The 26,270-nt window shown below is 59.6% G+C and overlaps 2 protein-coding genes across 3 annotated transcripts; both read left to right on the forward strand.

Annotated features, from left to right (window-relative positions):
• Positions 1-2,453: 2,453 nt before the first annotated feature.
• On the forward strand, positions 2,454-22,160 carry Notch4 (notch 4). 2 transcript variants are annotated; one of them, XM_023721282.1, is made up of 30 exons: positions 2,454-2,960; positions 3,673-3,754; positions 3,859-4,154; positions 5,514-5,861; positions 5,932-6,054; positions 6,166-6,402; positions 6,501-6,656; positions 6,851-7,045; positions 8,208-8,321; positions 9,051-9,164; positions 9,246-9,368; positions 9,879-10,038; positions 10,399-10,544; positions 10,780-10,932; positions 11,110-11,227; positions 11,436-11,523; positions 11,838-11,991; positions 12,831-13,018; positions 14,800-15,052; positions 15,223-15,335; positions 16,043-16,566; positions 17,503-17,886; positions 17,987-18,162; positions 18,608-18,830; positions 19,003-19,075; positions 19,168-19,306; positions 20,034-20,329; positions 20,535-20,682; positions 21,083-21,180; positions 21,345-22,160. In XM_023721282.1, the coding sequence occupies exons 1-30, from the start codon at positions 2,870-2,872 to the stop codon at positions 22,056-22,058; spliced, it is 6,027 nt and encodes a 2,008-aa protein (XP_023577050.1). In that variant the 5' UTR covers positions 2,454-2,869; the 3' UTR covers positions 22,059-22,160. The 2 variants fall into 2 exon arrangements, with proteins under 2 accessions (XP_023577050.1, XP_023577055.1); XM_023721287.1 differs by lacking the exon at positions 2,454-2,960 and having other exon boundaries at positions 3,671-3,754; positions 3,996-4,154.
• Positions 22,161-24,377: 2,217 nt separating this feature from the next.
• On the forward strand, positions 24,378-26,003 carry Gpsm3 (G protein signaling modulator 3). The gene is made up of 4 exons (XM_004624264.2): positions 24,378-24,665; positions 24,843-24,945; positions 25,153-25,352; positions 25,486-26,003. The coding sequence occupies exons 1-4, from the start codon at positions 24,627-24,629 to the stop codon at positions 25,621-25,623; spliced, it is 480 nt and encodes a 159-aa protein (XP_004624321.1). The 5' UTR covers positions 24,378-24,626; the 3' UTR covers positions 25,624-26,003.
• The last annotated feature ends 267 nt before the right edge of the window (positions 26,004-26,270 follow it).

Raw genomic sequence — 26,270 nt, forward strand, 5'->3', positions numbered from 1 at the left:
CTGGTGTGCTGGGATCACCATCTTCAACAGCATCAGCCACCAGAAAGCTATCAGGAAGGAGCGCAAGCTCTTAGGGAGTCAGGACTCTCCTGGGCTGTAGGCTCCAGAGGCTGGAAGCTGTCAGGGACCCAGGAGCTAAAATGCTGTGGCCTGCACAGGAGTGCGCAACCTTGTTTTAGGCAGGATGAGGCAGGAAGTGGGCTGCATACTTCCCTAATGCTGTCATTAAACTCAGTCTCTACCGCACTTCTGGTTCTCCTTCAACTAACCACTTCTCCGTCTCCGTTACCATTTCCTCCACCACTCAACCTCCAGCCTACAGTTCCAGCATCCTTTTCCAAAATGGTTGAGGACAGCAGAACTGGTGAGTTCAGTTCTTTCCACCCAGGTCTTCCTCATGACTCTATATCACCTAAATATGCTACAACAGGAGACTTTGGTTTGGGTTGGATTGGTTTGGTTTGGTTTGGCTTGGCCTGGTTTGGTTTAGTTTGTTTTTCAAGACAGGGTCTTGCCAGGTAGTTAGACCAGGCTTGAACTCACCATGTAACCCACACTGGCCTTGAACTTGTGGCTGGCCTCCTCCTGTCTCCATCTCCGAGGAGTACACCGCCACATCCACACCACCACATAGGAGACTTTTAAATAAACTAGGCTTCACCAAACAGTGAAATCCTAGGAAGCTGTTAAGAATGATGTTGGTGGGCTGGAGACACAGCTCAGGGGCAGCTTACATGTTTAGTCTACGTAAGACCCTAAGTTCAATATTCAGTACCCTCCCCCAGAACACCCAAAGTTAGGGAAAGTCTATAGGAATGACTGATTTGTACTCCTTTAAAATGTCAGTATAGGGGCTGGAGAGATGGCTCAGTGGTCTAAAGCACCTACTTGAAACAAGCTTGACAAAGCACAGGGACCGCGGTTCGATCCCCAGCACCACATGCCAGCCAGCCCGCCCCCTGGTGGGCTGAGCTGGACACACACACACACACACACACACACACACACACAATAAATAAATAAATGTAAAAAAAAATGTTTAAAATGTCAGTATAATGAAAGACAAAGTCTAAGGAACTATACCCATATTGAAAGGGAACTAAAAAGACTTAACTAAATTCAATACATTGCATAATCCTAGATTAGATCTTGGCCCAAGAAATAAAATTGTTATGGAGGATGTTAGGGGACAATTGGCAAATTTTGAATATAGACTGATTAGATCACAGTATTGTGCCAGTTTTCCTGATTTTGATGCTTGTACTGTGTTGTGTAAAAGGTTCTTGTTCTTAGGAAATTCACACTGATGAGTATGGGGTAAAGGGCCACTTACTCTCAAAGAGTTCAGAAAAAAGTACTAATGTGCATTTATGGAAAAATAAAACCAGTGTGGCCAATGATAGCCACTGAGAATTGACATCTGGGGCTATCCTGGAGTTTTTTAGTATACTTGCCCCTTTTCTGTGAATTTTAAATTATTTCAAAATAAAAGGCTTCCAAGATGAAAGAGGACTCGCTGGTGAATTCTGTGTTTCTAGGCAGGGGAGAGGCACAGTGTGTCCAGGCTGTAGCGCGAGGCCGCCCCGCCAGGCGTCCCCACAGCAGTGCACTCCCAGGACTGCCAGAGCACTCGGGGTGGCTGACCCACCGCAGGCCGGGGGTGCTCGGACGGCGGGATGAGGCTGGGCCTGGCGGTGCGCACTGTGGCCCCAGCATCTCTGGAGGCTGTGGGGGGGTCTCGGGTTTGGGCCCAGCTTGGGCAACTTGAGTAGGGGAACTTCCCAAGACTACAAACTTCCTTCTGTGATTTATCTCCTCCGACTGTATATTCCACTTCCCTCCCTCCCCGCTACATCTCAGGATCCTCCGCAGGAGATGGAGGCAGGGATGGAGGGGGCAAAAACTACTCGAGTCTAGCATTTGCTGCAGATAATCCAGACTACAAATTTAGAATTTTAAAGCACAATTTACAATGAACCGTGTTCTTTTTTTTTTTTTTTCTTTTGCTTCTGCTGCTTCTGCTTATTAAAAGAAAACACACAGGGTCTCACCACGCAGAGCAGACTGCCCTGGAACCCGCCAGGGAGCCCAGGCTGGTCGTGAATTTCCTCTCCTCTCGCTCCTGCCTCCTGCTGGGCTCACGGCTGTGCGCCACCACACCCAGCTTGGCCTGTGTTCCTTCACTGCTGACAGAATCTGTCATACATTCTTCTTGGAAAGCACAGATTTCTCCCAAGCCCAGCCCAGCATCTTACTCATTTCCCAGAAGGAGGAAAGGAAATCCTAACGAGGGCCCAAGTGGGACCCAAAAGTCCCCTGAGTTCCCCTGTCTAGGTGAGTAGTTTCAAATGGTGGCAAGTTGCAGGTCCTCTAAGAAGCGTCTGTACTGAGCTGGAGAATTAAACTTCCTCTCCTGGGAGGAGGAAGGGGCACAGCCTCACCACCCCCCACTCCTGTCTAGGCCCTGCCCCTCCTGCGACCCAGGGTGCTGCCTCCAGTTCCCACCTGTACCAGGAGAAACCGTGTCCACATCAAGGGCGGGGACTGTCCCAGGGGCCCAGAGCCAAGCGGGGTCTCCCCTCCATTACCTGCCCTCCTGCCCCACAGTCTTACTTTTCCCACTTCCCTAGGGGCTGTCAGGGACAGCGGCCCCTCCCTCATCCCCCCAAGGTTCCTCTGTTCCCTCCTCCCCATCACTAGGGTGTCCAGGACATTGTGTGACTCAGGAAACAGCTCAGACGTGAGGCTGTAGCAGGCCGAGGAAGAGGAGGACAGGGCAGTGGGAGCGGAGGTGGCCCTGCCTCAGGGAGCTCTGAGGGTCCCTTCCTGAAGAGGGAGAGGGGTCCTGGGCTCAGGCGGGGGCTCTGGAATGCAGCCCCCTTCCCTGCTGCTGCTGCTGCTGCTGCTGTTGTCACCACCACCAGGTTTCCCGCTTGCCATGGCCAGAGGTGAGACACAAGGTGGGTGAGGTAGGGCCGTCTTCCCTAGGAAGAGCCCAGGGCGTGGGGGACAGGGTCTAACCCCAGGCTATGAGGGCTGGATGGGTGGAAGAGGGTCTTCCCCTGATAGGAACGGCCATTGGGAGAACCGAAGGCCATAGAAGCAGCTCAGACCGATGCCAGGGCCGGGAGCCAGGGTTGGTGACTGCAGGAGGGCGGGTGAGAGGATGCCCACTGACAGGAGAACCCTCCTGGCCTTGCTAAGAGGTGGGGGGCTCTTGCAGCCAGAAGGAAAAGAGAAGAGAGACCAGACCGGCCACCTGTGAGGGACAGAGGCGAGAGGAGAACGGCAGATGGGTCAGGGGTGGTCCAGGGCCACCAAGTCCCTTTCCAGTCCAGCTGTCCCCACCCCAGTGGCTCAGCACTGAGCCCTTCCTGGAGGAAATCCCTTCAATGTCTCAGCCATTCACCTCCTGGGAGCCCCGTGGCCCCCCTCCAGACTCCCTGTTGTCTTGCTTCCGGGGGATGGAGCTGGGGGCTGGACTTCAGAGGCCAGCGAATAAACAGGAAAGGGGGTGGGGAGTCATGACTAAGAGTCCGAGGACACTGGTACCCTTTGGGTACGGGACAGGGGTGTGAAGGAGCCGGTGGCCTGGAACACGAGGGGGTGTGGACCAGAGAAGGACAGGCCAAGCAGGGGCCCCATGGTGTTCATCTTCCCTCACCACCCTAGGGCCACTGTGTGAGGGCTCCCCAGAACCCTGTGCCAATGGAGGCACCTGCCTGAGCCCACCTGGAGAGCCTGCAACCTGCCAGTGAGTGTGACAAGAGGGGAGAAGCGTGGGTGTGGGAAGGGAGGAGGGAAGAAAAGAGCCGAAGGCCTCGGAGCCACGGGGATTTGCCTCTCTCCTGTGCCCAGGTGCGCCCCTGGCTTCCTGGGTGAGATGTGCCAGTTTCCTGACCTCTGTCGGGATGCCCAGCTCTGCCAGAATGGGGGAAGCTGCCACACCCTGCTTCCCACACCCCCCAGCGCCCCCAGCACCCCCTCTCTACCAGCCTCCAGTTTCTTCTGCACCTGCCCCTCTGGCTTCACTGGCAAGAGGTGCGAGGCCCAGCTCGAAGACCCTTGTCCTCCCTTCTTCTGCTCCAAGAAGGGCCGCTGCCACCTGCAGGCCCCAGGCCACCCTCAGTGCTCCTGCATGCCTGGGTGGACAGGTAAGTGCCGGCGGGTGGCAAGCAGGGCACAGCAGGAGCAGGGGCTGGGCAGTGGGTGGGAAAGAGCGAACGGGCGCCCAAGATGCCAGCCATGAGGCCTGAAGCTCGCATTCAGGACTGACCGTCACCAGCGTTCCTCACGCACTAAGACAGCAAAATAGCTCCACACTACTTCAAATGTTTCCAAGCTAGAGACGCCTTGAGCCCTGCAGGGCACCAACCTGGTGTCTCTGGGATTCTTGAACTGAACTTAGCAGCTATGGGCCTCCTTTCTTACCCTGGACTTCCAGGCTCCACCTTCTGAGGCTGCCCTGAGTGGCGGGTGCCCCTGAGGGCCCTGGAGAGACTGTGGGGTGGGAGACATAGGGCCTAGAGGGATTGGGCAGGAGAGAGACCTGGGGCTGCATCCCAAGAAGGGGACCTGGCCCAGGGCGAGCTCACCACAGGGGCAGGGTTCTGGGCAGCCCCTGTGCCACTGACTACAGCAGCCACATGACCTTGCATGGGACACTTCAGTAGCCTGGACCCTCAGGCCCTTGTTGTTGGCAGTCAGCAGTGGTGCAGAAGGTTGTTGAAGCTGGGCATGGCAGCGCACACCCTTAATCCCAGCACTGGGAGGCTGAGGCAGGAGGATCGTTGGGAGTTCAAGACCAGCCTGGGCTACAAAGTGAGCTCAAGGCCAGCCTGAACTGCACAGTGAGACCCAGTCTATGAATGAATGAATGAATGAATGAATGAATGAATGAATGAATGAATGAATGAAGCAGAAGGCTGCTGAGAGGCCGAGAAGGAAGGCTGCTCAGGAAGTGCTTGCTCAGCTCAGCACCCAGCACAAGCCACATGCAGTGATTGGCAGCTGCCACTGCCATCCTCAACAATGGTGCATATGGCTGGGAACGCGGCTCCTTGTCATCATGTACAGGGAGACTAGGAGTTCAGATCCTCACTGAGAGGCTTGTGACACTTCCATCACCAGGCACACGTCTTGTGTTCGGTTTGAAAATCTTTTTTTTTTTTTTTGGTCTTTTTGACTCAGGGTCTCACTATGCAGTCCAGGCTTGCCTTGAGCTCACTTCGTAGCCCAGGCTGGTCTTGAACTCGCAATCATTCTCCTGCCTCAGCCTCCAGAATGCTGGGTTACAGGCATGGCCTACCACGCCCAGCTCACGGTTTGGAAAATGTGGCTGCTCCAGATACAGCCTTCATGAGGCGTGGCAAGACTGGGGAGTGGGGATACAGGGGAAAGAGGCGATGTCCCAATTAGAAAACCCAATTAGAGGGACAGCCGAGCAATCTCAGATGGGCCAAAACAGGTGTGGTGCTCCATTGGCCCCTGGGCGTCTGTGCCCTCTGCCGCAGGCGAACAGTGCCAGCTCCGGGACTTCTGCTCTGCCAACCCTTGTGCCAACGGAGGCGAGTGTCTGGCCACCTACCCCCAGATCCAGTGCCGCTGCCCACTGGGCTTCGAGGGCCACACCTGTGAACACGATGTCAACGAGTGCTTCCTGGATCCTAGCCCCTGCCCCAAAGGCACTTCCTGTCATAACATCCTGGGCTCCTTCCGGTGTCTCTGCCCTGCAGGCCAGGAGGGCTCACGCTGTGCGCTCCAGAAGGGCCCCTGCCCTGCTGGGGGCTGTCCAAACGGGGGCACCTGCCAGCCAGTGCCAGGGGGAGATGCCAGCCTTCACCTGTGTCTTTGCCCCCCAGGTGCGTCCTCAGGGGCAGGAGGGTCCCTCCTTTGGGTGTCCTCCCCATCCTGATCCTGTAACTCTGTCAGGTTTCACTGGCCTGGACTGTGAGGAGAATCCAGATGACTGTGTCGAGCACCGCTGCCAGAACGGGGGCACGTGCCAGGATGGGCTGGGCGCCTACACCTGCCTCTGCCCAGATGCCTGGACAGGTGAGCTGTGGAGACCAAATCCACAGCGCACGGCCTGGACAGTCGGGCCCAACCCCTCCTCCTCCCTGGGCTGCCAGCTCCAGCCCTGGCCTCCTTCCTGACCTTCTCTAGGCTGGGACTGCTCTGAAGACGTGGACGAATGTGAGGCCCAAGGCCCCCCTCGCTGCAGGAATGGGGGCACCTGCCAGAACTCGGCTGGAGGCTTTCACTGCGTGTGTGTAAGCGGCTGGGGAGGCGCAGGCTGTGAAGAGAACCTGGACGACTGCATTGATGCCACCTGTGCCCCAGGGTCCACCTGCATTGACCGTGTGGGCTCCTTTTCCTGCCTCTGCCCCCCAGGGCACACAGGTGGGAGCAAGGAGCAGGGAGGAGGGAGGCGCCGACAGGGAGCGGAGCGCTGGGAGCAGAGCAGGGGGCTCCGGCCTCACCAGCTCGGGCCTCCGCAGGCCTCCTGTGCCACCTGAAGGACATGTGTCTCAGCAAGCCATGCCATGCGGAAGCCCAGTGCAGCACCAACCCCCTGACGGGCTCCACGCTGTGCTTGTGCCAGCCCGGCTACTCGGGGCTCACCTGCCACCAGGACCTGGACGAGTGCCAAATGGGTGAGGCTCCCCGGAAGCAGAACCTGCCCGTGCCCAGACGGGGCTCCACAGTGGACAGGCGAGGGGTTGGGCCTTCCGTCCTGCGCTGTACACGTGCAGCGCCTTCGCTAACCTGGTCTCATCCAGCGCGGGCGGCCAGTGCCTTCCGGACCCCCGGGCCCGCCCACCGACTCCAGGCTGTGCTCTCCCTGCAGCCCAGCAAGGCCCCAGCCCCTGTGAGCACGGCGGATCCTGCCTCAACACCCCCGGCTCCTTCAGCTGCCTCTGTCCACCTGGCTACACGGGCTCACGCTGCGAAACGGACCACAACGAGTGCCTGTCCCAGCCCTGCCACCCGGGCAGCACCTGCCTGGACTTGCTTGCCACCTTCCAGTGCCTCTGCCCGCCAGGTACAGCTGGATGGGGCTTGGGTGCGGGGGACCGAGATCCGACCTTGAGCCACCAGGGACCCAGCTAAGGACGGTCTCAGGCTAAATTGGGAGGGTTCCGCTGGTCAGTCCTCCTTCTCCGTCCTCCTGCTCCCTGCTCAGCCCCGGAGCCGCCACTCCTTGCACGCTCATCACAGCTAGGCCCGCTGCACACAGCCCAGCCAGACAGCGCCCCCTAAGGGTACAAACTTCCCCTGTAGAGATAAGGAAAGGCCTGCTTGGAGTCTGCACCCTCCTCGAGGCTGCCACCGGTGCGAAAAGAGTACAGAGCCCTTATCAGGGAGCTGCAGAAAACTAGGAAAATACTAGCCAACATTGTACTGGTGCCGTCCGCTCAGCTCCGCTACAGCAGCCCTCTGAGGTCAGCGTTGTCACTATGACCATTTTATAAAAGAAGAAACTAAGGCACAGAGTCCGCGTGGCTTGTCAAGGTCTCACAGCTAATAAGCGGCAGAACCAGGATTCAAACCCAGGGCTCTCACACTCTTAGCTGCCACATGGTATCTGTTCTCTGAGCTCCGTGGCCCCCAGGGTGGTGACTGAGGCCATCCGGAGGAGAGCAGAGAAAGCAGACCAAACTGTTCAGCAATCTGAGAAACACAGCAGGCAGGAGCAGGCAGGAAACGGGAGGCAGCTGAGGTCAGGAGGCCGATCTGGCCTGAGTTCAGAGTTAGCCACGGAATTTAGGACGACCCCTGAGCAGTGAGGAAAATCTGGGAGCAGCGCCGCTTTCCGGGATGCTCTCCACATCACCCCCTGTTCTGCCTGGCATGGAGGGGAGCAAGGGGAGCAGCTCAGCCTGTGGGCAGATCCCCTGACTCACTTGTACCCTGAGGGCCCCACGAGACCCACCCTGGGCACACCAGGAACGCAGCCCATGGCAGTGGCCCCTTGCCCCCTCGCTGCCCGGCAGGAGCCCTGCTCCCTGGGCTTCCTTCCGGACCTGCAGACAGCAGAGCCACCCCCAGAGCAGAGGGCTCAAAGCTCCGCCGTGCAAATCTCAGTCCATGAGCACAGGAAGGGAGGCAGAGGGGGACGGGGAAACCCACGTCTCCCAGACAGAAAGAGTCAGCCAGCCAGGGCCCTAGCCAAACCCCACCGCTCACCCTGCCCCTGTCCTCAGGCTTAGAAGGGCAGCTCTGCGAGGTGGAGACCAACGAGTGTGCCTCGGCTCCCTGCCTGAACCACGCTGACTGCCAGGACCTGCTCAACGGCTTCCTGTGCATCTGCCGGCCCGGTGGGTACAGGCTGCAGCCCTGCCCTGGCCTCCAGCTGCAGGGCTGAGGCTGCGGGAGCTCTCTGCAGCCCAGGACTCTGTTACATCCCAAGACACCCCTCACTTACCCAGGCCTTCATCACTGTCCTGCCCACCCCCATCTCCCTCCTTCCCGGCCCCTTTGCCTCCTCTGTGCTGCCTCCCTGCCCGGGAACCAACCCAGGCTGGCCCTGGCATTGCAGCCTCCAGCCTCGGACAAAGGCAAAGCAGCCCCAAGTTCTTATTCCATCTCAGTCAGAGATCCTGCTGGACCACGTTTACTGAATATTGATTTACTCTGACACAAGCACTTGATTTTCTCAGGGTGTTTTTGTTCTTTGGGAATTATGTCTCATGTCATTTAGTCCTCTCAGTGGTGACAGGAAACAGACCCCCCCAACCAAGGCTTGGTGTGGGCCGGGGGGCTCACACAGGGGTGGCTGAGCTGTTCCCATCCCAGGCTGCACCACTACCTCCAGGGCTGGAGGGAAGCCTGCCCAAAGCCCCACAGCTGGCAGGTGGCAGAGCTTCACACCCTCTGTGTCACCCTCCTGCTACTCTAGGCCTGCTCCCCCGGGTCTTCCCTGGGAGCCCTGCTCCCCCGGGGTCTTCCCTGGGAGCCCTACAGTCCCACCTCTCCTGGGAAGCAGCAGCCCTGGGCTGCACCTCCTCAGTGACCTCGGCCTCCCTCCCACCTCTTGCTTCCCCCAGGATACACAGGCACCTTGTGTGAAGAGGACATGGATGAGTGTGGGAGCTCACCCTGTGCCAATGGCGGGCAGTGCCGGGACCAGCCTGGAGCCTTCCTCTGCGAGTGTCTCCCAGGTATGTTGGGGCTCAGACCCTGGACAGCAGTGGGGAATGGGCAGAGCTCTGTGTGGCCCCTGACCTTCCCCAGTGCCACAGGCTTTGAAGGACCACACTGCGAGACAGAAGTGGATGAGTGTCAGAGTAGCCCGTGTCCCACTGGAGCCAGCTGCCTTGATCTCCCGGGAGCCTTCTCTTGCCTCTGCCCGTCCGGCTTCACAGGTCAGCAGGGGACAGGGAGGCATCCGAGTTAGCTGGGGTGGGACAGGGGTCACTGGGAGTGTTTCCTAACTGGGATGAGCACGCCTAAAGTATCTCAATGCAAACCTACACAAGCATGCAGCCTAGGCGACAGGTGTGGGTGCGAGTCTGGAGCCCACAGCGTGCCCAGGGTAGGTGGTGGCAGGGATGGAGCGTGAGAGGGGAGCAGGAGTTTGTCACAATGAAAGCCAGACAGTGTTTCACCTGGGGGTGAAGGATGTGCAAAGGGAAGGGACGCACACCTCGTTTAAGGAACCCCGTGCGACTGGAGCTTCCAGTGTGACAAGCAGCTACAGTCAAGGTGAGCCACACGGGACCTCAAGTGACAGGAAGTTGGTTTCCAGAAGACAATGGGGACCCGCTGAAGGACAAGGGCATGGGGAGCACGTCAGCCAGCCACACATAGGAGGCCGACTCCAGCCCTCGAAGACAGAAAAGGCCTGGGTTCTCCGGCTTGTCTCCTCACCACAGGCCAGCTCTGCCAGGTGCCCCTGTGTGCCCCTGCCCTGTGCCAGTCCGAGCAGAAATGCCAAGAAGCAGATAGTGAAGCTGGCTGCCTCTGCCCTGATGGAAGCCCTGGCTGCACCCCTGCGGAGGACAACTGCACCTGCCACCACGGACACTGCCTCAGGTAACACTGCTTGCTCATTGCCCGTCCTGCACCTAGAATGGCTGCTCCCTGGCAGCAGCCACTTTGTCTCTTCCGCTCTGTGCAGTTTCCCTGGTGCCTGAGTCAGTACCCATGATGCTTAGTGCCCGTGACGCCTGGGGGGTATTTGCCCAGTGAATGGCACAGAGGCCCTGGGCTGGGCTCTTCTTTCCTGGGCTCGCCCACCCTGCTTGAGCTCTCCCCTCCTGGAAGAATACCTCGGCTGAGCTTGCCATCTCCTGCCGTTTCCTGAAGATCTGCACCCTCTCCTGCCTTCCCTTGCACTGGCTGAGGAGGGCAGAGGGCGCCCACGGTGTTACCTCCTGCTCTCTATCTGACCAGGTCCTCGTGCATGTGTGACGTGGGGTGGACGGGACCAGAGTGCAAGGTGGAGCTAGGGGGCTGCATCTCCGCACCATGCGCCCATGGGGGGTCCTGCAACCCCCAGCCCTCAGGCTACAACTGCACCTGCCTGCCAGGCTACACAGGTGAGGCCCGCCCCAAACCATCCACACCTGGCTGCTCACCCTGCTTCTCACCCCCCAGTCAAGGGTGAGGTGCAGGCCCAGGGCTCTGCAGCTCGGTAACTGCCAAAGAAAACGGAGCAGGCTCCCAGTACACAGTGATGTCAGGGAAGGCTGGGTAGGGAGGATATTAGGGCAGCAGTGAGGGAAGGAGGGGAGGAGAGGGACACCCTCTCCTCATGCCCACCTCCTTCCCCAGGGCCCACATGTCATGAAGAGGTGACAGCCTGCCACTCAGCACCCTGTCTCAATGGTGGCTCCTGCAGTCCCAGCCCTGGGGGCTACTCCTGCACCTGCCCACCAAGTCACACAGGGCCCCAGTGCCAAACACCTGCTGACCACTGTGCACCTGGTGAGTGACAACCGCAGCCTGGGGGAAACTGGGGAGGGGGCTTAAAACCAGCAGCAAACAGCGACCAGCCACTGTTCTGATGGGACGTGTGTGTCTTGTGCGTGGTGTGACTAAAGTCACAGGCCGGGTTATGTGGGCGGGCAAGGAGCCCAACCCCCTCACCGCCCCTCTCTGCAGCCCCGTGCCTCAATGGGGGCACCTGTGTGAACAGGCCCGGCGCCTTCTCCTGCCTCTGTGCCACTGGCTTCCAGGGCCCGAGCTGTGAGGGGAAGGTCGGCCCAAGCTGTGCAGACAGGTAAGCATCCAGTGACAACCCCAAGGGAGGAGGGAGGAGAAAGGGAGGTAGGGAAAGGTGGGGAAGGGTAAGGGAAGGCGGTCCCTCCAGTGCCCAGCCCTGGGGGCTACTCCTGCACCTGCCCACCAAGTCACACAGGGCCCCAGTGTGTGACTGACCCCCTCCCTGCCCCCAGCCACCTTCCCACTGTGTGTCTCTTCTACTCCAGTCCCTGCAGGAACAGGGCGACCTGCCAAGATGGTGCTCAAGGTCCCCGCTGCCTCTGCCCTCCTGGCTACACAGGAGGCAGCTGCCAGGTAAGGAGCACCAGCCTGGGGGTGGTGTGAGGTGGACAGCACTAGTAAGGGGGCCCCACAGGGAAGCCTGGGCAGGACAGCCCTGTGGAAGCAGGGAGGAGGGAGGGAAAGAGGTTCAGGGGCTGGTCTCACTCAAGGTTTTCATGGCCTATAGAAGGACTGAGTGGATACCTGAGGCCAGGGGCTGAGGAAAGAAAAGAGGCAGGGTCACCTAGCCACACTCAGGAGTCCTGGAGGCCCGGGAGGTGGGGGCTGTGGCAGCAGAGGCCCATCAAGGCTAGAGTCTGGTGCTTCCTGTCCCTCCTGACCTTCAGATACAGCTGGATCCCTGTGCCCAGAAGCCCTGCCCACGCAACTCCCACTGCCTCCAGAGCGGGATGTCCTTCCAGTGCCTGTGCCTCCAGGGCTGGACCGGGCCTCTCTGTAGTATCCCCCTGTCGTCCTGCCAGAAGGCCGCGCTGAGCCAAGGTAGCAGCCCAAGGACCAGGAGGGAAGCAGATAAAGGAAAAGTGTCTTCCTGTCCCTTGCCCCACACAGTCACACAGCAGGGACCACTCTGGCCTAAACAAACCCCCAAGAGTTAAAATACAGGCAAAACGGGGCGTGTTGGTCCACACCCTTAATCTCAGCATTCAGGAAGCTGAGACAGGAGGATCACTGTGAGTTTGAGGCCACCTGGGCTAGCTGCAAAGTGAGCTCAAGACCAGCCTGAGCTGCACAGTCTGAAAAGACCACGCAGTCTGTTTGTCTCAGACAGATGCAAACAGACCAGCTACAATTACTGATCCCACCACTCGCTACCCAGGAAAGCCTAACACACAGCTGAAGCTACCAACTGGCACAGCCATGAGACCCCAGCTACCCCAGGACACGACCCTGTCGTGTGGGGACTCAGCTGGTGTGGACCACATTTAGCCCAGCTACACTCGACCCGCTTTGCCCCACTCACCCACGAAGGCTGCACCAACCCGCTCGCAAAGATGCCCTCGATGGGACTCCCAGGGAGTGGCAAGGCGCACCCGTGGGTGCAGACCTCATGGGCTGCTGAAGCCAGTGGCCTCCCTTGAAGTTTGCCTTGAGTGCTTTCTCGCCTAAGGCCCACTTGAAGCCAGGAAAAGCACTTCTAACACATTGATAAGCTGGAGGAAAGGTATCTGTCCCATTCCATGGCAGAGAAGGTGGGAGCAAGAACGTGCGTGTTCAGCCTTCAGAGTCAGGAGTCACACGCAGGGCCTCTCTGCTTGGTGTCTGGACCTCTGAAGACGCTGTACCACTCTTAGCCTCTTCCCATCGGTCTCTCTCCCCAGGCATAGAGGTCTCCGCCCTGTGCCAGAATGGGGGCCTCTGCATTGACAGCGGCTCCTCCTCCCATTTCTGCCGCTGCCCACCGGGGTTTCAAGGCAGCTTATGCCAGGACAGTGTGAAGCCCTGTGAGCCCAGGCCTTGCCAGAATGGGGCCACCTGCACAGCCCGGCCCAATGGGTACCACTGCCAGGTGAGGGGCAGGGGGGCAGGGAAGAGGAGGTGGCCAGAGATGGGAGGCAGGCGTGACACTGAGGGACAGCCTGACACGCCCAGCTGCCCTCGCTTTCCTTCACCTCACACATCCAGCTAGCCTCTGCCAGGCCACGCGACCTCCTCCTCAACATCTCCCAGCTCCATGTTCTCCTGTTATGCTTTGTTCCCCTGCCTCAGGCCAGGCCCGTCCCTGAATGCCAGCATCACCCTCATCCCTACCTTCACCCCATCCTTATGTCGGTTTGGTCTTTGCCTGTTGCCGGCAGGCAGACCCTGCTGGAAACAGCCAGCTGAGGGCTCACCTCCCACCTGACACCCTTCCGGGCTGCCCACTTCTTCCCCAGCAAAGTGCGAAGCCCAGCAGGAGCAGGCCCTGCCTGCCTCCTCCCCACTGTCCTACTCCCACTCCAACCTCGGGGCAAACTGTCCCTGGCATCCACGCTGATTCTTGCCTCTGCCCTTCATCCCGGCTGTGGCCTCCCCCCAGCTTGGCCCACCTCCCACCTCCTATCCCCACCCCCCACTCCCTCCCCTCCCCCCCTCCCCACGCCCACATCCCCCCCCCCCCCCCCCCCCCCCCCCCCCCTGGCCGAGAGCCAGTGGAAGGCAGCTACCTCAGGAAAACCGCCCAGCTTCTCTGAGCCTCAAGGGCCAAGGCTGAGACTCAAGTCCAAGCAGTGGATTGCTTCGCCCAGCGCCAAGCATAGGCAGAAGGCACAGGGCAGACCCCAACCCGCCCTCTGCATGGCTCTGTAGTTCCATTTTTAACTTTCATGGCGAACATTCCACACCCTCTGTCCTCAGTGTACTGGTCAGGCGTAAGTCTCTGTGCTCGGAGTCTCCTTACGAAGCTCCCTCCGGGGACTTTCAAAGCACCTCGTGCAGGTTCCCGCCAGCCCCTCGGTTGCTCCTCCCGCACTCTGCCAATCTCCCTTGGCTCTGACTCTGGAGCACTGCTTGCCCCGTCCCTGCACCCCTTCCTCCTACAAGCCTGCGTGCTGCAGGCCTTGTGACCCTGCACTTACGAGGCAGCTGTGGAACCATCAGGAAGTGGCCGTGAGGCTGCGGACGTGGCTTGGGGTTCAGCTCCCGCCTTGCATGCACAAGTCCTGGTTCATGGACAGGCTCGCCCTGAATCCCAAGTCTGTCACCATAGCTGTGTGACTCACAGGTCCCTGAACCTTTCTGGGACTCTTCTGATCCGCGACGAGGCTCAAATAAGACAATGCATGGAGATTGTTCTTAGGAGGGTTTCATAAGGTTAGGGGCCTAGATCATACATAGATTCTCTCTCTCTCTCTCTCTCTCTCTCTCTCTCTCTCTCTCTGTCTCTGTCTCTCTCTGTCTCTGTCTGTCTCTCTGTCTCTGTCTCTGTCTGTCTGTCTCTCTCTCTCTCTGTCTCTCTCTCTCTCTCTCTCGACTGTGAACTTCACAGAAACAGCAATGAGCTCTTATTTTTCTTGTATTTATATTGCCTAAAACTGTCTGGCACAAAATGGACATGTGGTAGATGCTTATAAATTAGTGAATAAACTGTGACAGAGCCTTTAGTCTGTGCAGTAAGGGAAAGAAGTTTGACCAAGACCAGAACGTCTTTAGTAGCAAGTGTCACACAGATTGCCTGTGATGAGGAGGGTTGTGTGTCGCTGAGTGAGAGTCTCATGCAGCCACTTGGGTGGTGTCAAGCCGGAAGGTGGTGGGCGCAGACTGCTTGGAGCAGGGTTCATCGCTTGTCCGTCTCACCCTCCCTGTCTGCAGTGTGCCCCAGGTTACGGAGGACAGAACTGCTCAGAGGAGCTCAGCGCTTGTCAGTCCCAGCCCTGCCACAACCACGGAACCTGCATCCCCAAGCCTGGAGGCTTCCATTGTACCTGCCCTCCAGGGTTTGTGGGGCTGCGCTGCGAGGGAGACGTGGACGAGTGTCTGGACCGGCCCTGCCACCCCGCGGGCACTGCAGCCTGCCACTCGCTGGCCAACGCCTTCTACTGCGAGTGTCTACCTGGACACACAGGTGAGGCGGGGGCATGGCTCAGGGGCCCAGCATCTCAGGGTCACAACTGACAGTGGCTCCTGCGAGACAGCTTCAGCCTCCGGGCCGCACCCAGAGCAGCTGCCCAGGACCCTTCCCCTGTGTCAAGAGGTGTGGGCAGAGCCTGTGCTGTCTGACCTCACCCACCACAGGCCAGAGGTGTGAGGTGCGAATGGACCCCTGCCTGAGCCAGCCATGCTCCCACGGAGGCTCCTGCGAGGCCACAGCAGGACCACCCCCGGGGTTCACCTGCCGCTGCCCTAAGGTAAGGGACTGGAGGCTGCCTTGTCTGGTGCCCCCACCCTGATGAAATGGGGGGTGGAAACCTGCGGGGGAGCAAGGGGCACTCTGGAGTGGGCAGCCCAGCTTCCCCGGGCGCATGCACCTGCAAGTCAGAGGAGAGGCAGGCCCCAGGGTAGAATAAAGGGAACCTTCTCACTCTCAGCAGCCAGGGTGAGAAGATCCGCAGCTTGGGGGTCAGGCTGGCCTGGGAGAAACTGTAGCTCTGAACGTGCGGGCACGTGGGCATGGAGTCAGTCGCAAGCCTGGGCCACGATCCACCCCCACTGGTGTGTGCCTGGCCTTGCCCCACTGTTCTGATTGTGGAACACCATGGCCCTAGCCTGAGAATTACAAATGAGCTCCACCAACTTACATTTTTCACCTCTAGTGCATTCTCGCAGAGAGGAACACAAAGGTACGAGCCGATCTGTTGCCAAGGATTAATAATGCAACAGCTCAACTCTGCTAACAGTTGGGCGCATTTGCTGCATTACGACACGTTTGCCCTGGTGCAGCCCAGACCTGGGCTCACCCATTTGCAACACAACCTCATATATGAAGTTACCTCAAAACATAGTTTCAAGATCCATGAAATGATTAGCCCCCTTCCGGGCAGAAGAATCCAGGACCCTCTGTTTGAGGAAGGGCAGGTGGGGCTCCTTCCCCAGTGCCTTTTCCTCCCCACCACAGGGTTTTGAAGGCCCCACGTGCAGCCACAGAGCTCCTTCCTGCGGCCGCCACCACTGCCACCATGGAGGCCTCTGTCTGCCCTCCCCTAAGCCCACCTCCCCACCCCGCTGTGCCTGCCTTGACGGATTCGGGGATCCTGACTGCCTGACCCCACCAGTTTCTCAAGGCTGCGGCCCCCCATCCCCCTGCCTGCACAATGGAAGCTGCTCAGAGACCCCTGGGTTGGGGGGCCTGGGCTTCCGGTGCTCCTGCCCCCCTGACTCTCCAGGGCCACGGTGCGAGAAACCCGGAGCCCAGGGCTGCGAGGGCAGAAGTGGAGATGGGGCCTGTGATGCGGGCTGCAGTGGCCCTGGAGCAGACTGGGATGGAGGCGACTGCTCCCTGGGAGTCCCAGATCCCTGGAAGGGCTGCCCCTCCCACTCCCAGTGCTGGCTCCTCTTCCGAGATGGGCAGTGCCACCCACAGTGTGACTCTGAAGAATGTCTGTTTGACGGATATGACTGTGAGCCCCCTCCAGCCTGCACGTGAGCCTGGAACCCACGGGACTGTGGCCGGGACTGTGGGGAAGGGGCAGGTGACAGATGCTTTATTGTGGGGGAGGCAGAGTCCAGGGAGTTTCTACCCTAATTAGTACTGCTCAGGAGGAAGTAGGAGAAGACTCTAGATGGCAACTCAGAGGAAGTGGTGGCGTAGATAGATAGATAGATAGATAGATAGATAGATAGATAGATAGACAGACAGACAGAGATTAGATGATATAGTTTTTTGGGATTTTTTTGGTTTGGTTTGGGTTTTTTGTCAATTTTGAGACTGGGTCTCTAGGGGGGCCTGGCTTTAGCTCAGTTGTTTAAGTGGCTGCTTCCACAAAGCTGTCAGCCTCAGGATGCTGTAGTTCGATCCCCACAACACTCCAGCCTGCCAAACCACCCCTGAGGGCATTCAGAGAAAAAAAAAAAACAAAAAACCTTATTCCATATTGAGACTGGGTCTCCCTATGCAGTTCAGGCTGGCCTTGAGCCCAATTTGTAGCTGAGGCTGGTCTCGAACTCACAACTGTCCTCCTGCCTCAGCCTCCCAAGTGCCAGGATTACGGGTGTGCACCACCACAGCGGGCATGCACACACATGTGATGTCGGCACAACCGCTCTCCTGGCTTCTCGATGAGAATTCTGGGGGCTCGAGACGAAGCCCGCCTCCCAAGGCCCTGATGCCTTGGAACATCTCCTCTGGCAACAGGCGCTGCTGAGGGCGAAGGGCCTTGCACTCCTCAGGGAGGCAGGCGTTGGGGAAGCGATGGAGAAGAGGTCTCAGAAGGTGCTGGTCCCTGGGTACCAGCCAGGGCTGCACAGCTGTGCCCACTTAGCACTCAAGCCTGACAGGCCACAGGCCATCAGGAATTCTGTCTCTGGGTGAAGAGTCAGGGTTAGGGGATCCTGAGTCCCCCTCTCCGCACCCCACAGTCCAGCCTATGATCAGTACTGCCGAGACCACTTCCACAACGGGCACTGCGAACAAGGCTGCGACACAGCAGAATGTGGCTGGGACGGCGGCGACTGCAGGCCTGAAGAGGGGAGTGTGGAGTGGGGGCCCTCCCTGGCCCTGCTGGTGGTGCTGAGCCCCCCAGCCCTGGACCAGCAGCTGCCCCACCTGGCCCGGGCGCTGTCCCTGGCTCTGAGGGTGGGTTTGTGGGTGAAGAAGGATCCCAACGGTAGGGACATGGTGTTCCCCTACCCGGGGGCCCGGGCTGAAGAGGAGCTGATGGGAACTCGGGAGCCCTCTCGTCAGGAGACAGCAACCCCTCACCCCCAGCCCCTGGACAAGGACGCAGACTCCCTCAGCAGTGGGTAAGACCGGAAGGTGGGAGCCCAGACACTGGCTCCCTTAAGGGGGCAGAGAGAAGGGAGCCAGGCCTGCACGCAGAGGCCTCAGAGGGTCTCCCTGCAGGTTCGTTGTGGTGATGGGTGTGGACCTGTCCCGCTGTGGCCCTGACCGCCCTGCGTCCCGCTGTCCCTGGGACCCCGGGCTCCTGCTCCGCTTCCTTGCTGCGATGGCTGCCGTGGGGGTCCTGGAGCCCCTGCTACCTGGCGCTCTGCTGGCCGCACACCCCAGCACAGGCACCGGTAGGTGCCCTGCCTCTGGCCCTCTCCCTTGACCTGCCCGTGACCCAGCAGGATGCTGCTGTGGGGACACTCCCTCCTCTGCCCTCATACCTCTCGCACCACATCCCCCAGCGACAACGCCTGGCTCTCAGATCTCCTTCCTTATTTCGCTGAGCATGGTATCCTAACCTCTGCTGCAGCGCTCCACGGAACCCCGGGTGCTAGTTTACCTTCTTAACTGGACAACCGCATCTGCTTAGCTCTGTCACACAGATCCTACAGGAAAAGAGTAACTATGCTGTGCTCACTGGACGCCTTGCTCTAAACATCTCACTCGGGTATTCCCAACCTGCAGGATGATTATCATCCTCATTTCCCAGGTGGGGAAACAGAGGCAGGGAGCAGTTCCAGTACTTAGAAGAATCACTAGTCTCACCAGGAAGTCTCTGTCCCTCTCTCCAACCAGCGCCCCCCGCCCGCCCGCTCCCCTGGCTCGTGCTGTGCTCGCCGGTGGCCGGGGTGCTGCTCCTGGCCCTCGGGGCTCTCTTGGTGCTGCAGCTCCTCCGCCACCGACGCCGAGAGCATGGGGCCCTCTGGCTGCCTCCTGGCTTCACCCGAAAGCCTCGGACGCAGCAGGCTCCCCATCGCCGCCGCCGGCCACCCCTGGGCGAGGACAGCATTGGCCTCAAGTGAGAGCAAGGACTGGGCCAGGGAGGGCGTCTCCCCAGGGATGTCAAGGTCAGAAGTGATCAGAAATGCTGTTGCAGAAGCTGAAGACAGGGCAAGAAGGGGCAGGGGGTGCCGAAACCCTGGAGATCCTAACGGGCCCTCACCTGGGAAACCTCTGCACCCACCTTCCAGGGCACTGAAGCCAGAGGCCGACATGGAAGAGGATGGAGTGGTTATGTGCACAGGCCCAGAGGAGGGAGAGGAGGTAGCCAGGGAGGGCCGGGCAGGAGCCCCAGGAAATTGGTGGAAAAAAGAGAGGAGCCAGTGGCCTTGGCTGATCCTTGCTCTTGCCCCAAGGCTGAAGAAATGGCTCCACCTCGCAAGTGCCAGCCCTGGCCACTGGGCAGCGGGTGTGGGGAGCTCCCCCAGCTAGCCATGCTGACCCCGCCTCAGGAATCTGAGCAGGAGGCCTCCGATGTGGACACCTTCGGACCTGGTATGTGAGCCAGACGCTCCCTGTGACCCGGGAAACAGTAAGCCCTTCAGTGTCTGAGCAGGGACATAATGTTAGGCCTTCAACAGTGGCTGTCAAAAGTCTGGTGCTCAGATAGCAGTGCGAAGGGGTTGTTAGAAATACACGTTCCCAGGCCCCACTGTAGAGCAGTCATTCAGAAATTTGAGATGTGCAGCATGTGTTGATGGTGGTAGTTTCTGTTTACAGCACTAAACATGCAACTGAAAGGGGCTGCATTTGAGCTACATCCCCAGCCCTTCTTGTATGTACAATTTTTTGTTTTTTGTTTTTGCGGAACCGAGAATTGAACTCAGGCCCTTGCACTTGCCAGTAGGCGCTTGCCTACTGAGCCATCTCCCCTGCCATTGTGTGTACAGTATTTTGAGACTACATCAACTAGACTGCTCAGGCCTGGCTCCAACCAGGATCCTCCTGCCTTTGCTTCTTACAGTGCTATGACAAGTGCAAACCCCTATACCCAGAGGCAGCCTGGTTTAGCCCTCCAAATGAGAACCAAGCTCAAATTTGGGGACCACTCTTCTAGAATAAAAGAACTAAGGCCTTATTCCTTTCGCAGATGAAGAAACCAAAGCTCAGAGCAGTGTCACTGAGACCACCACCAGTCAGCTCCCTGACACCTCCAGCTCATTCCCCTGGAGTCCCCGTGTTCTCCCCTCCCGAGTGACCCACTGCTTGTTCTGACCCACAGATGGGGTGACGCCCCTGATGTCAGCAGTCTGCTGCGGAGGAGGGGAGTCTAGGACCTTCCAGGGGGCGTGGCTGGGAAGCCCTGAGCCCTGGGAACCCCTGCTGGATAGAGGGGCCTGTCCCCAGGCTCACACCGTAGGCTCCGGGGAGACGCCCCTGCACCTGGCTGCCCGATTCTCCAGGCCAACTGCTGCCCGCCGCCTCCTGGAGGCCGGGGCCAACCCCAACGAGCCAGACCGGGCAGGGCGCACCCCGCTGCACACTGCTGTGGCAGCCGACGCCCGGGAGGTCTGCCAGGTCAGCACGCACGGGGGTTCCTAAAGGGAACCAGGGAGCTCACAAAAAAAACTGGGCAGAAGCATCCTCGGCATCTGACAAGGAGGAAATTGATGAGACTGAGGACCTCAATGAGATGAGTGAATATGGGCAGGGAGGGGGTTAAAAATCTGAGAGACCTGCGTCCAGGGTACCCCAAGAGCCACAGGCCCTGTCTGTCTCCCAGCTCCTGCTCAGCAGCCGACAGACTGCGGTGGATGCTCGCACTGAGGACGGGACCACACCGTTAATCCTGGCTGCCAGGCTGGCGGTAGAAGACCTGGTCGAAGAACTGATTGCAGCCGGAGCAGACGTGGGAGCCAGAGATAAATGGGGTATGGGGGGTTGGGGCAGAGAGGTTGAGCCTGTTGGGTGCGGGAGGCAGACGCAAAGCAGGGCTGGAGCAGCCTCCCACCCTGCTGTCACGGCGCTGCGGGTCCCACATCATCCTCAACACATACACCGCTCGGCCCGCGGGAACGGGTAGAGGGGTGTCTCTGGGAGGCGAGTGAGGGTCTCCCGGTCCCACCGCCCCAGAACAATGCCCATTGTCCCTCCGCGCGCCAATGACGTCACCAGGGCACCGCTTCCGGCCGGCCGGCGGTCACCAGGGCAACGCTTCCCCCTCCGAGGGATCCGAGGAGCCCTCCTCTCGGGGCCGCAATCCGTGAGAACCCGGAACCCAGCTGCCGGTCCCGGCCGCGCGGCCTAACCCGCTGCCACACCCTCCCCTAGGGAAAACCGCACTACACTGGGCCGCGGCCGTCAACAACACCCGGGCCGCCCGTTCCCTTCTACAAGCCGGAGCCGATAAGGACGCCCAAGACAGCCGGGTTAGACCGGGAAGCAGCCCGCCCGCAGGAAAATGGGCGAGGGAGCGGGAAGCGCGGGAAGCGCGGGAAGCCCGCGAGGCCTCGGGGCGGGGCCGGCGGGCGGCGGGCGGCGCTCTGGGGGCGGGGCCGCCCTCACCCCGCTCCTGCGCGTTCCCTGCCCTCAGGAGCAGACGCCGCTGTTCCTGGCGGCCCGGGAAGGCGCGGTGGAGGTGGCCCAGCTGATGCTTGGGCTGGGGGCGGCCCGCGGGCTGCGGGACCACGCTGGACTGACGCCGGGGGACATCGCCCGCCAGCGAAACCACTGGGATCTGCTGAGCCTGCTGGAAGGGGCGGAGCCGGCGGAGGCGCGTCACAAAGCGGCGCCGGGCCCCGAGCCCCGGGTCTGCCCGCGCGCGCGCACCGCGTCAGCAGGCGCGCCTCCGCGCGGGGCCGCGGCCCTGCCGCGCAGCCGGACGCTGTCAGCCGGAGCCCGCCCGCGCGGGGGCGGGGCCTGTCCGCACGCTCGGACCTCGTCGGCGGGCTTGGCCGCGCGCCGGGACGGGGTCTACTCGCGCTGCCCGAACCCGTCCGGCGTTGGAGCGCGTGGGGCCGCAGCTCCCCGCGGCTGGAGGCCGTCTTACGGCACGGGCGGGCCTCGGCCTAACCCCGCCCGGGCGCGGGACAGATCGAGCGTCCAAGCCGGGCGAGGGGACTCGGTGTCGCCAGACGACTGGCCCTGCGACTGGGTGACCCTGGGAGCCTGCTGCCCCGCCGCCCCCACTCCAGTCCCGCCCCCCTGTCTCACTCCTTCCCCGGAGCGGGTATCCCCGCAAGTTGCGTGGAGTCTCCCTGCCCACCAAGTAATGCCCCTAAGCCCGGGAATGGAGGGTAAAAAATAGCGTGAAAGGAAAGAATTCTAAAAATGATCGTCGAGGGCCGGGAATATAGCTCAGCTGCACAGCACCTCCGTGGCAAGTGCAAGGTCCTGAGTTCAGTTTCTAGCACCAAAGAAAAAGAAAAGACTGCCGATGATTAAATGACAAATCTGGAAGGTCCTAGAGCTACAAGACAAATGGGAGTGAGGAGCAGCCCTGCGCTGGGACCAAGAACTGCCCAGATAGGGTCCAAGGTGCGCTCTTCCACATGTGCTTCCCAGAGGGAGCCTGTCACCCACTGCGGCCTACAGACAGCTGTCACATACTGAGTACCTACGGTTCTTGAGGCCCCTCCAGCTGATGACGCCTTGCTCTTTTCCCCCCAGAAAGAAGCCATGGGCGTGGGGGGATCGCCACTGTTCTAGCCACCGCTGTAAGACCCCACATCTGTCACTTCTAATAAAATTGAAGTGTTACTTTTGTTTGGAGGGGCTGGACTTCGGAAAGGGCAAACACTGCATGTGATGGGGCTGCGCAGGCTTGAGAATGAGCTAGTGCTCTAAGCTCAGCAGTTGGGCTCACAGCTGGCAGCTAAAGGAGCTGGAATAAGTGGATTTGGTGGTCCCATGTTCACTTGGGGTAGCAGGTGAAAAAGAATCTCCAGTGACCGGAAAAGCAACACACATGCTACACCATGCACATGCTGTGTCCCCCATTTGAGGAATATCTTAGGAGATTCCAGAGTTCTCAAGAGAGATGAACATCTACACATGGGCCGGAGAGATAGCTCAGTAGAATAAGCACTTCCTGGAAAGCACAAGGGCCTGAGTTCAATCCCTGGTTCCGAAGGGGGGGGGGGAATAATCTACACAACTTCCAGGAACACTGGTAAATTTTGTTGGTACAAGCAGGCACGAGGCATTTTAAAAGCCAGTAACTATCATTATTGAGCATCCACTAGAGCCAAGTGCTTTATTATAGTTAACCCTCACATCTGCTCCATGAGGTAGGTGCTATTAACCCCAAAACCCGAGGCCCCAAGATTTCATTAAGAGGCAAGATTGCAGGGCAGTAAGTGGCAGAAGCAGATCTCCATCACATCTCATGCTCCAAGCCATTCAACTGTCAACTCCGTAATGTGACAAGTGCCCATTTAGAGATCCCAAAAGCCTATGCTGTTCCCTCAGTGCCAGCCAGCCTGATAGCATCAATGAAAGACCATGCCATAGAGACAGCCCTCTGCCTTTTCTATATCCTTCCCTCATGGCCCTTGTCTGCACTGAACTGTAAGTTGAGAGGATACAGCCTGCCCCAGTCCCACTCTTTCACATCTAGGGTACATCTCTCTGAATAGACTGTAAATATAGACAGCTAAGTTAGGTAAAAATACTATACACAGTCACACAGGGCTGGACCCCCAAGAGTCAATACAAAAGAGAGCACAGCACAACTGTGGCTGAAGGCCCATCTGTCAAACACCAGGCCTCAAGATAAAGAGGGAAGGACCAGGCCTCCATGTCTCTCTGAGGGATAAGCCATAAATTAAAATTATACTATAATTGGTATCACCTAGTCCAATAAAGTCTACATAGACGTCAGTCACCCTGCTGGGTGAGCAAGACCTCCTGACTTATCTCTTCCTAAAAGAGTCTTTGTTCTATTGCTGTGAGACCCGCTTCCCCATGGATCAATATTACCTAATCAGCCATACTTGGAATCTGATTGTCGGTCATAGTGTTGATCAATATTGTACCCACCCCATGATTTTTCTCTGTGAAACTTTGAGAAGTAGGCTCATTGGCAACCTGCTTTTGGGTCATCTAGCTCTCAGCATCTGTCTCAATACATTTTCCTACTCTTACCCCATCGTTCCTTAGAATTCATTCTTCCACTTCAGAGAAAACAAGCTGGGCATATCTGACATCTCGCAAGCTGTTTGATTATTCCCTCTATGTCATAAATACCCAAAGGCCAGGGATATTCAATGCACAGCCTGTGAAACCTTGCCGTGTGCTGGATCCAGTGCCAGGGCTGTGTGTATTTGAAAGGACGACCTCCTATGTGCCCACTGGAACCACGCCCCTCCCAGCCCCAATAGGGCAGAGGAAAGCCAAATGCTCCTCCAGGGTCTGTCTGAGGGAAGGAAAGGACCTGGTTTGGGGGAAGGGGATCCTAAAGGGTGAAACCACTTCCTGTGCAAAGCTAGTTCCTGTGTTGACAGCAGGGCTGAAGGGGATTGGAGGTGGAGGGAGTGAGGCCGGGGAGGGGGGCCTGAGCGTCAGTAGCTGAGACAGTTCTTTTCCACCAGGAGCCCCCTCCACTCCTGCAGCTGGAGTTCCTCCAAGTCTCTGTGCTCTCCTGGGGGAGAAAGGTCAAACAAGCTGTTTGGGTGGGAAAAGAGAATGGAGGAAGTTGACATAGATGGGCGGGGCTCTTGGGGGGGCTGACCAGGAACCCAGCTTCCTGCTCAGTACCCAGACATTCAGCCCCCAGCTCACCCCCACCCCTGCCAGCCCCCCACTCCCCTCAGGAAACCAGCCCTCCTCCTGAATCCGGGCCACCCCTCCCCCTTGGGCTTCTCCCCTCCCGGGGATGGAGACTGAAAGACCCCAGGAAGAGGATGGTGAGCAGGTGAGCAAGGCACGGGGTGGGGAGGTGAGGGGTAGAGAAGGGACTGGGGGTTGCAAGGGTGCTGACCTAACCGTAGTAGGGGCAGGGGACTTGGGCAAGCCTGAGCACACTGGGGCGCGGCCCAGCGCTCTGCCCACCCCACCCCTGAATGCTAGAACAGACTTCTCTTGGTGTCAGGGACACCCTCATCGTGAGCAGGGCTGGTCCCCTCTGAACTCTACCACTCGGCCTTGGCGATCGGCTCCTCCGTCCCCCCCTCGGCCAGGGACCCGCCACACAGGTACCTGTGCCCACTCAGGGACTCCTGACGTAGGTGTCCCATCCTCCCCCATCAAGGTCTGCTCCTTTTGCGGCCCCTCTTCCCACCTGCCCCAGACTGTCACATACCCCAGCTGCGACCAAAACACCCTGACCCCTCAAACCCCCACACCACTGCCCTTCTCCCTGCCAACTCCTATAGTCTAAGCCTCCGCACTCCCCTCTCCAGACCTGGGGCCACGCTCGGCCTCCCTGCTATCCCTGCAGACTGAACTCCTCCTGGACCTGGTGGCTGAGGCCCAGTCCCGTCGCCTCGAGGAGCAGAGGGCCACTTTCCAGGCTCCCCAGAACGCCCCCAGCCTAACTCCAGCCCCAGCCCGGCCCATGGAGGAGAGGGAGCGGCTCTACAGCACTATCCTCACCCACCAGGTGAGGCACCGGGGGTCAAACCCTCGCAGGCCTGCGCACCCCTCCCGAGCGCTCCTTCTGCCCCCCACTGCCCCCGCTGCTCCCCCCGGGGCATCTCCCCGAAGACCTCACCAGTCTCCCTCCACTCTTTCAGTGCCAGCGGATGGAGGCCCAGCGGTCAGAGCCGCCCCTGCCCCCAGGGGGGCAGGAGCTCCTGGAGTTGCTGCTGAGAGTTCAGGGTGGGGGGCGCATGGAGGAGCAGAGATCCCGGCCTCCCACACACACCTGCTGAGACCCGAGCGCCCCGCCGGCCCTCCTCCCTCCTGGGGCGCAAACTGGGAGCCCACTGCACGCCTGGCTAGGCTTGGCAGGGGCCCCAGAGACTGAAGACGCGGGAGAAACCGCACCCTCGCGGCCCGCACTCCGCACCTTGCCCGGGCACGGCAGGGGTGCGAGGAAGCGCGCCCGCCCTGGCACGGGCAGGTACGCAGGCCTGGACGCCCTCCGCCAGGGCGCCGGAGCTGTCAGGCTCGGAGCCAGGGTGTCACCGGGCGCCCTAGACCCCACTAACGACTGCGCCCCCCACCCCTCCACCCCGGCCGAAGACGGCGGGGGCCGCGGGGAGTCGGTCCCAGGCCCCTGCGCCCGACTGGCTGCACCAATAAACGCGATTCCCTCTGGACTGAGGCCTGGTAGTGTGGGGGGCGGAAGGTGAGGCCGGGGCGCGCTCTGCCCAGCCTGGCCAAAGGCCAGCTCCCCTCCCCGGCTGGTTAATTACGGGCTCATTAAGCAGCGGCTGGAGACCGCCCTAATTACCTCCCCAGCCCCCCTCTCCGGGTTTTAATTAAGTAGAACTGGGAGGGGACTCATTAGAACAAGAAATATGGACGGGGCCGTGTGCGAACCCAGGCGTCCCAGCGGCCGGGCCGCGGCACGGGC

This window comes from Octodon degus, unplaced genomic scaffold, assembly GCF_000260255.1.
Source record: "Octodon degus isolate 3935 unplaced genomic scaffold, OctDeg1.0 scaffold00005, whole genome shotgun sequence".
Classification (NCBI taxonomy): Eukaryota; Metazoa; Chordata; class Mammalia; order Rodentia; family Octodontidae; genus Octodon; species Octodon degus.

Excerpts from the sequence above, each read along its gene's own strand:
- Gpsm3 (XM_004624264.2), top strand. The coding sequence starts at position 24,627 with ATGGAGACTGAAAGACCCCAGGAAGAGGATGGTGAGCAG. Across the intron at positions 24,666-24,842 it reads AGGAAGAGGATGGTGAGCAG|GGACACCCTCATCGTGAGCA; the intron begins GTGAGCAAGGCA and ends TCTTGGTGTCAG. Across the intron at positions 24,946-25,152 it reads GCCAGGGACCCGCCACACAG|ACCTGGGGCCACGCTCGGCC; the intron begins GTACCTGTGCCC and ends TCCCCTCTCCAG.
- Notch4 (XM_023721282.1), top strand. The coding sequence starts at position 2,870 with ATGCAGCCCCCTTCCCTGCTGCTGCTGCTGCTGCTGCTGTTGTCACCA. Across the intron at positions 6,657-6,850 it reads CCTGGACGAGTGCCAAATGG|CCCAGCAAGGCCCCAGCCCC; the intron begins GTGAGGCTCCCC and ends CTCTCCCTGCAG. Across the intron at positions 15,053-15,222 it reads GTGTCTACCTGGACACACAG|GCCAGAGGTGTGAGGTGCGA; the intron begins GTGAGGCGGGGG and ends CACCCACCACAG.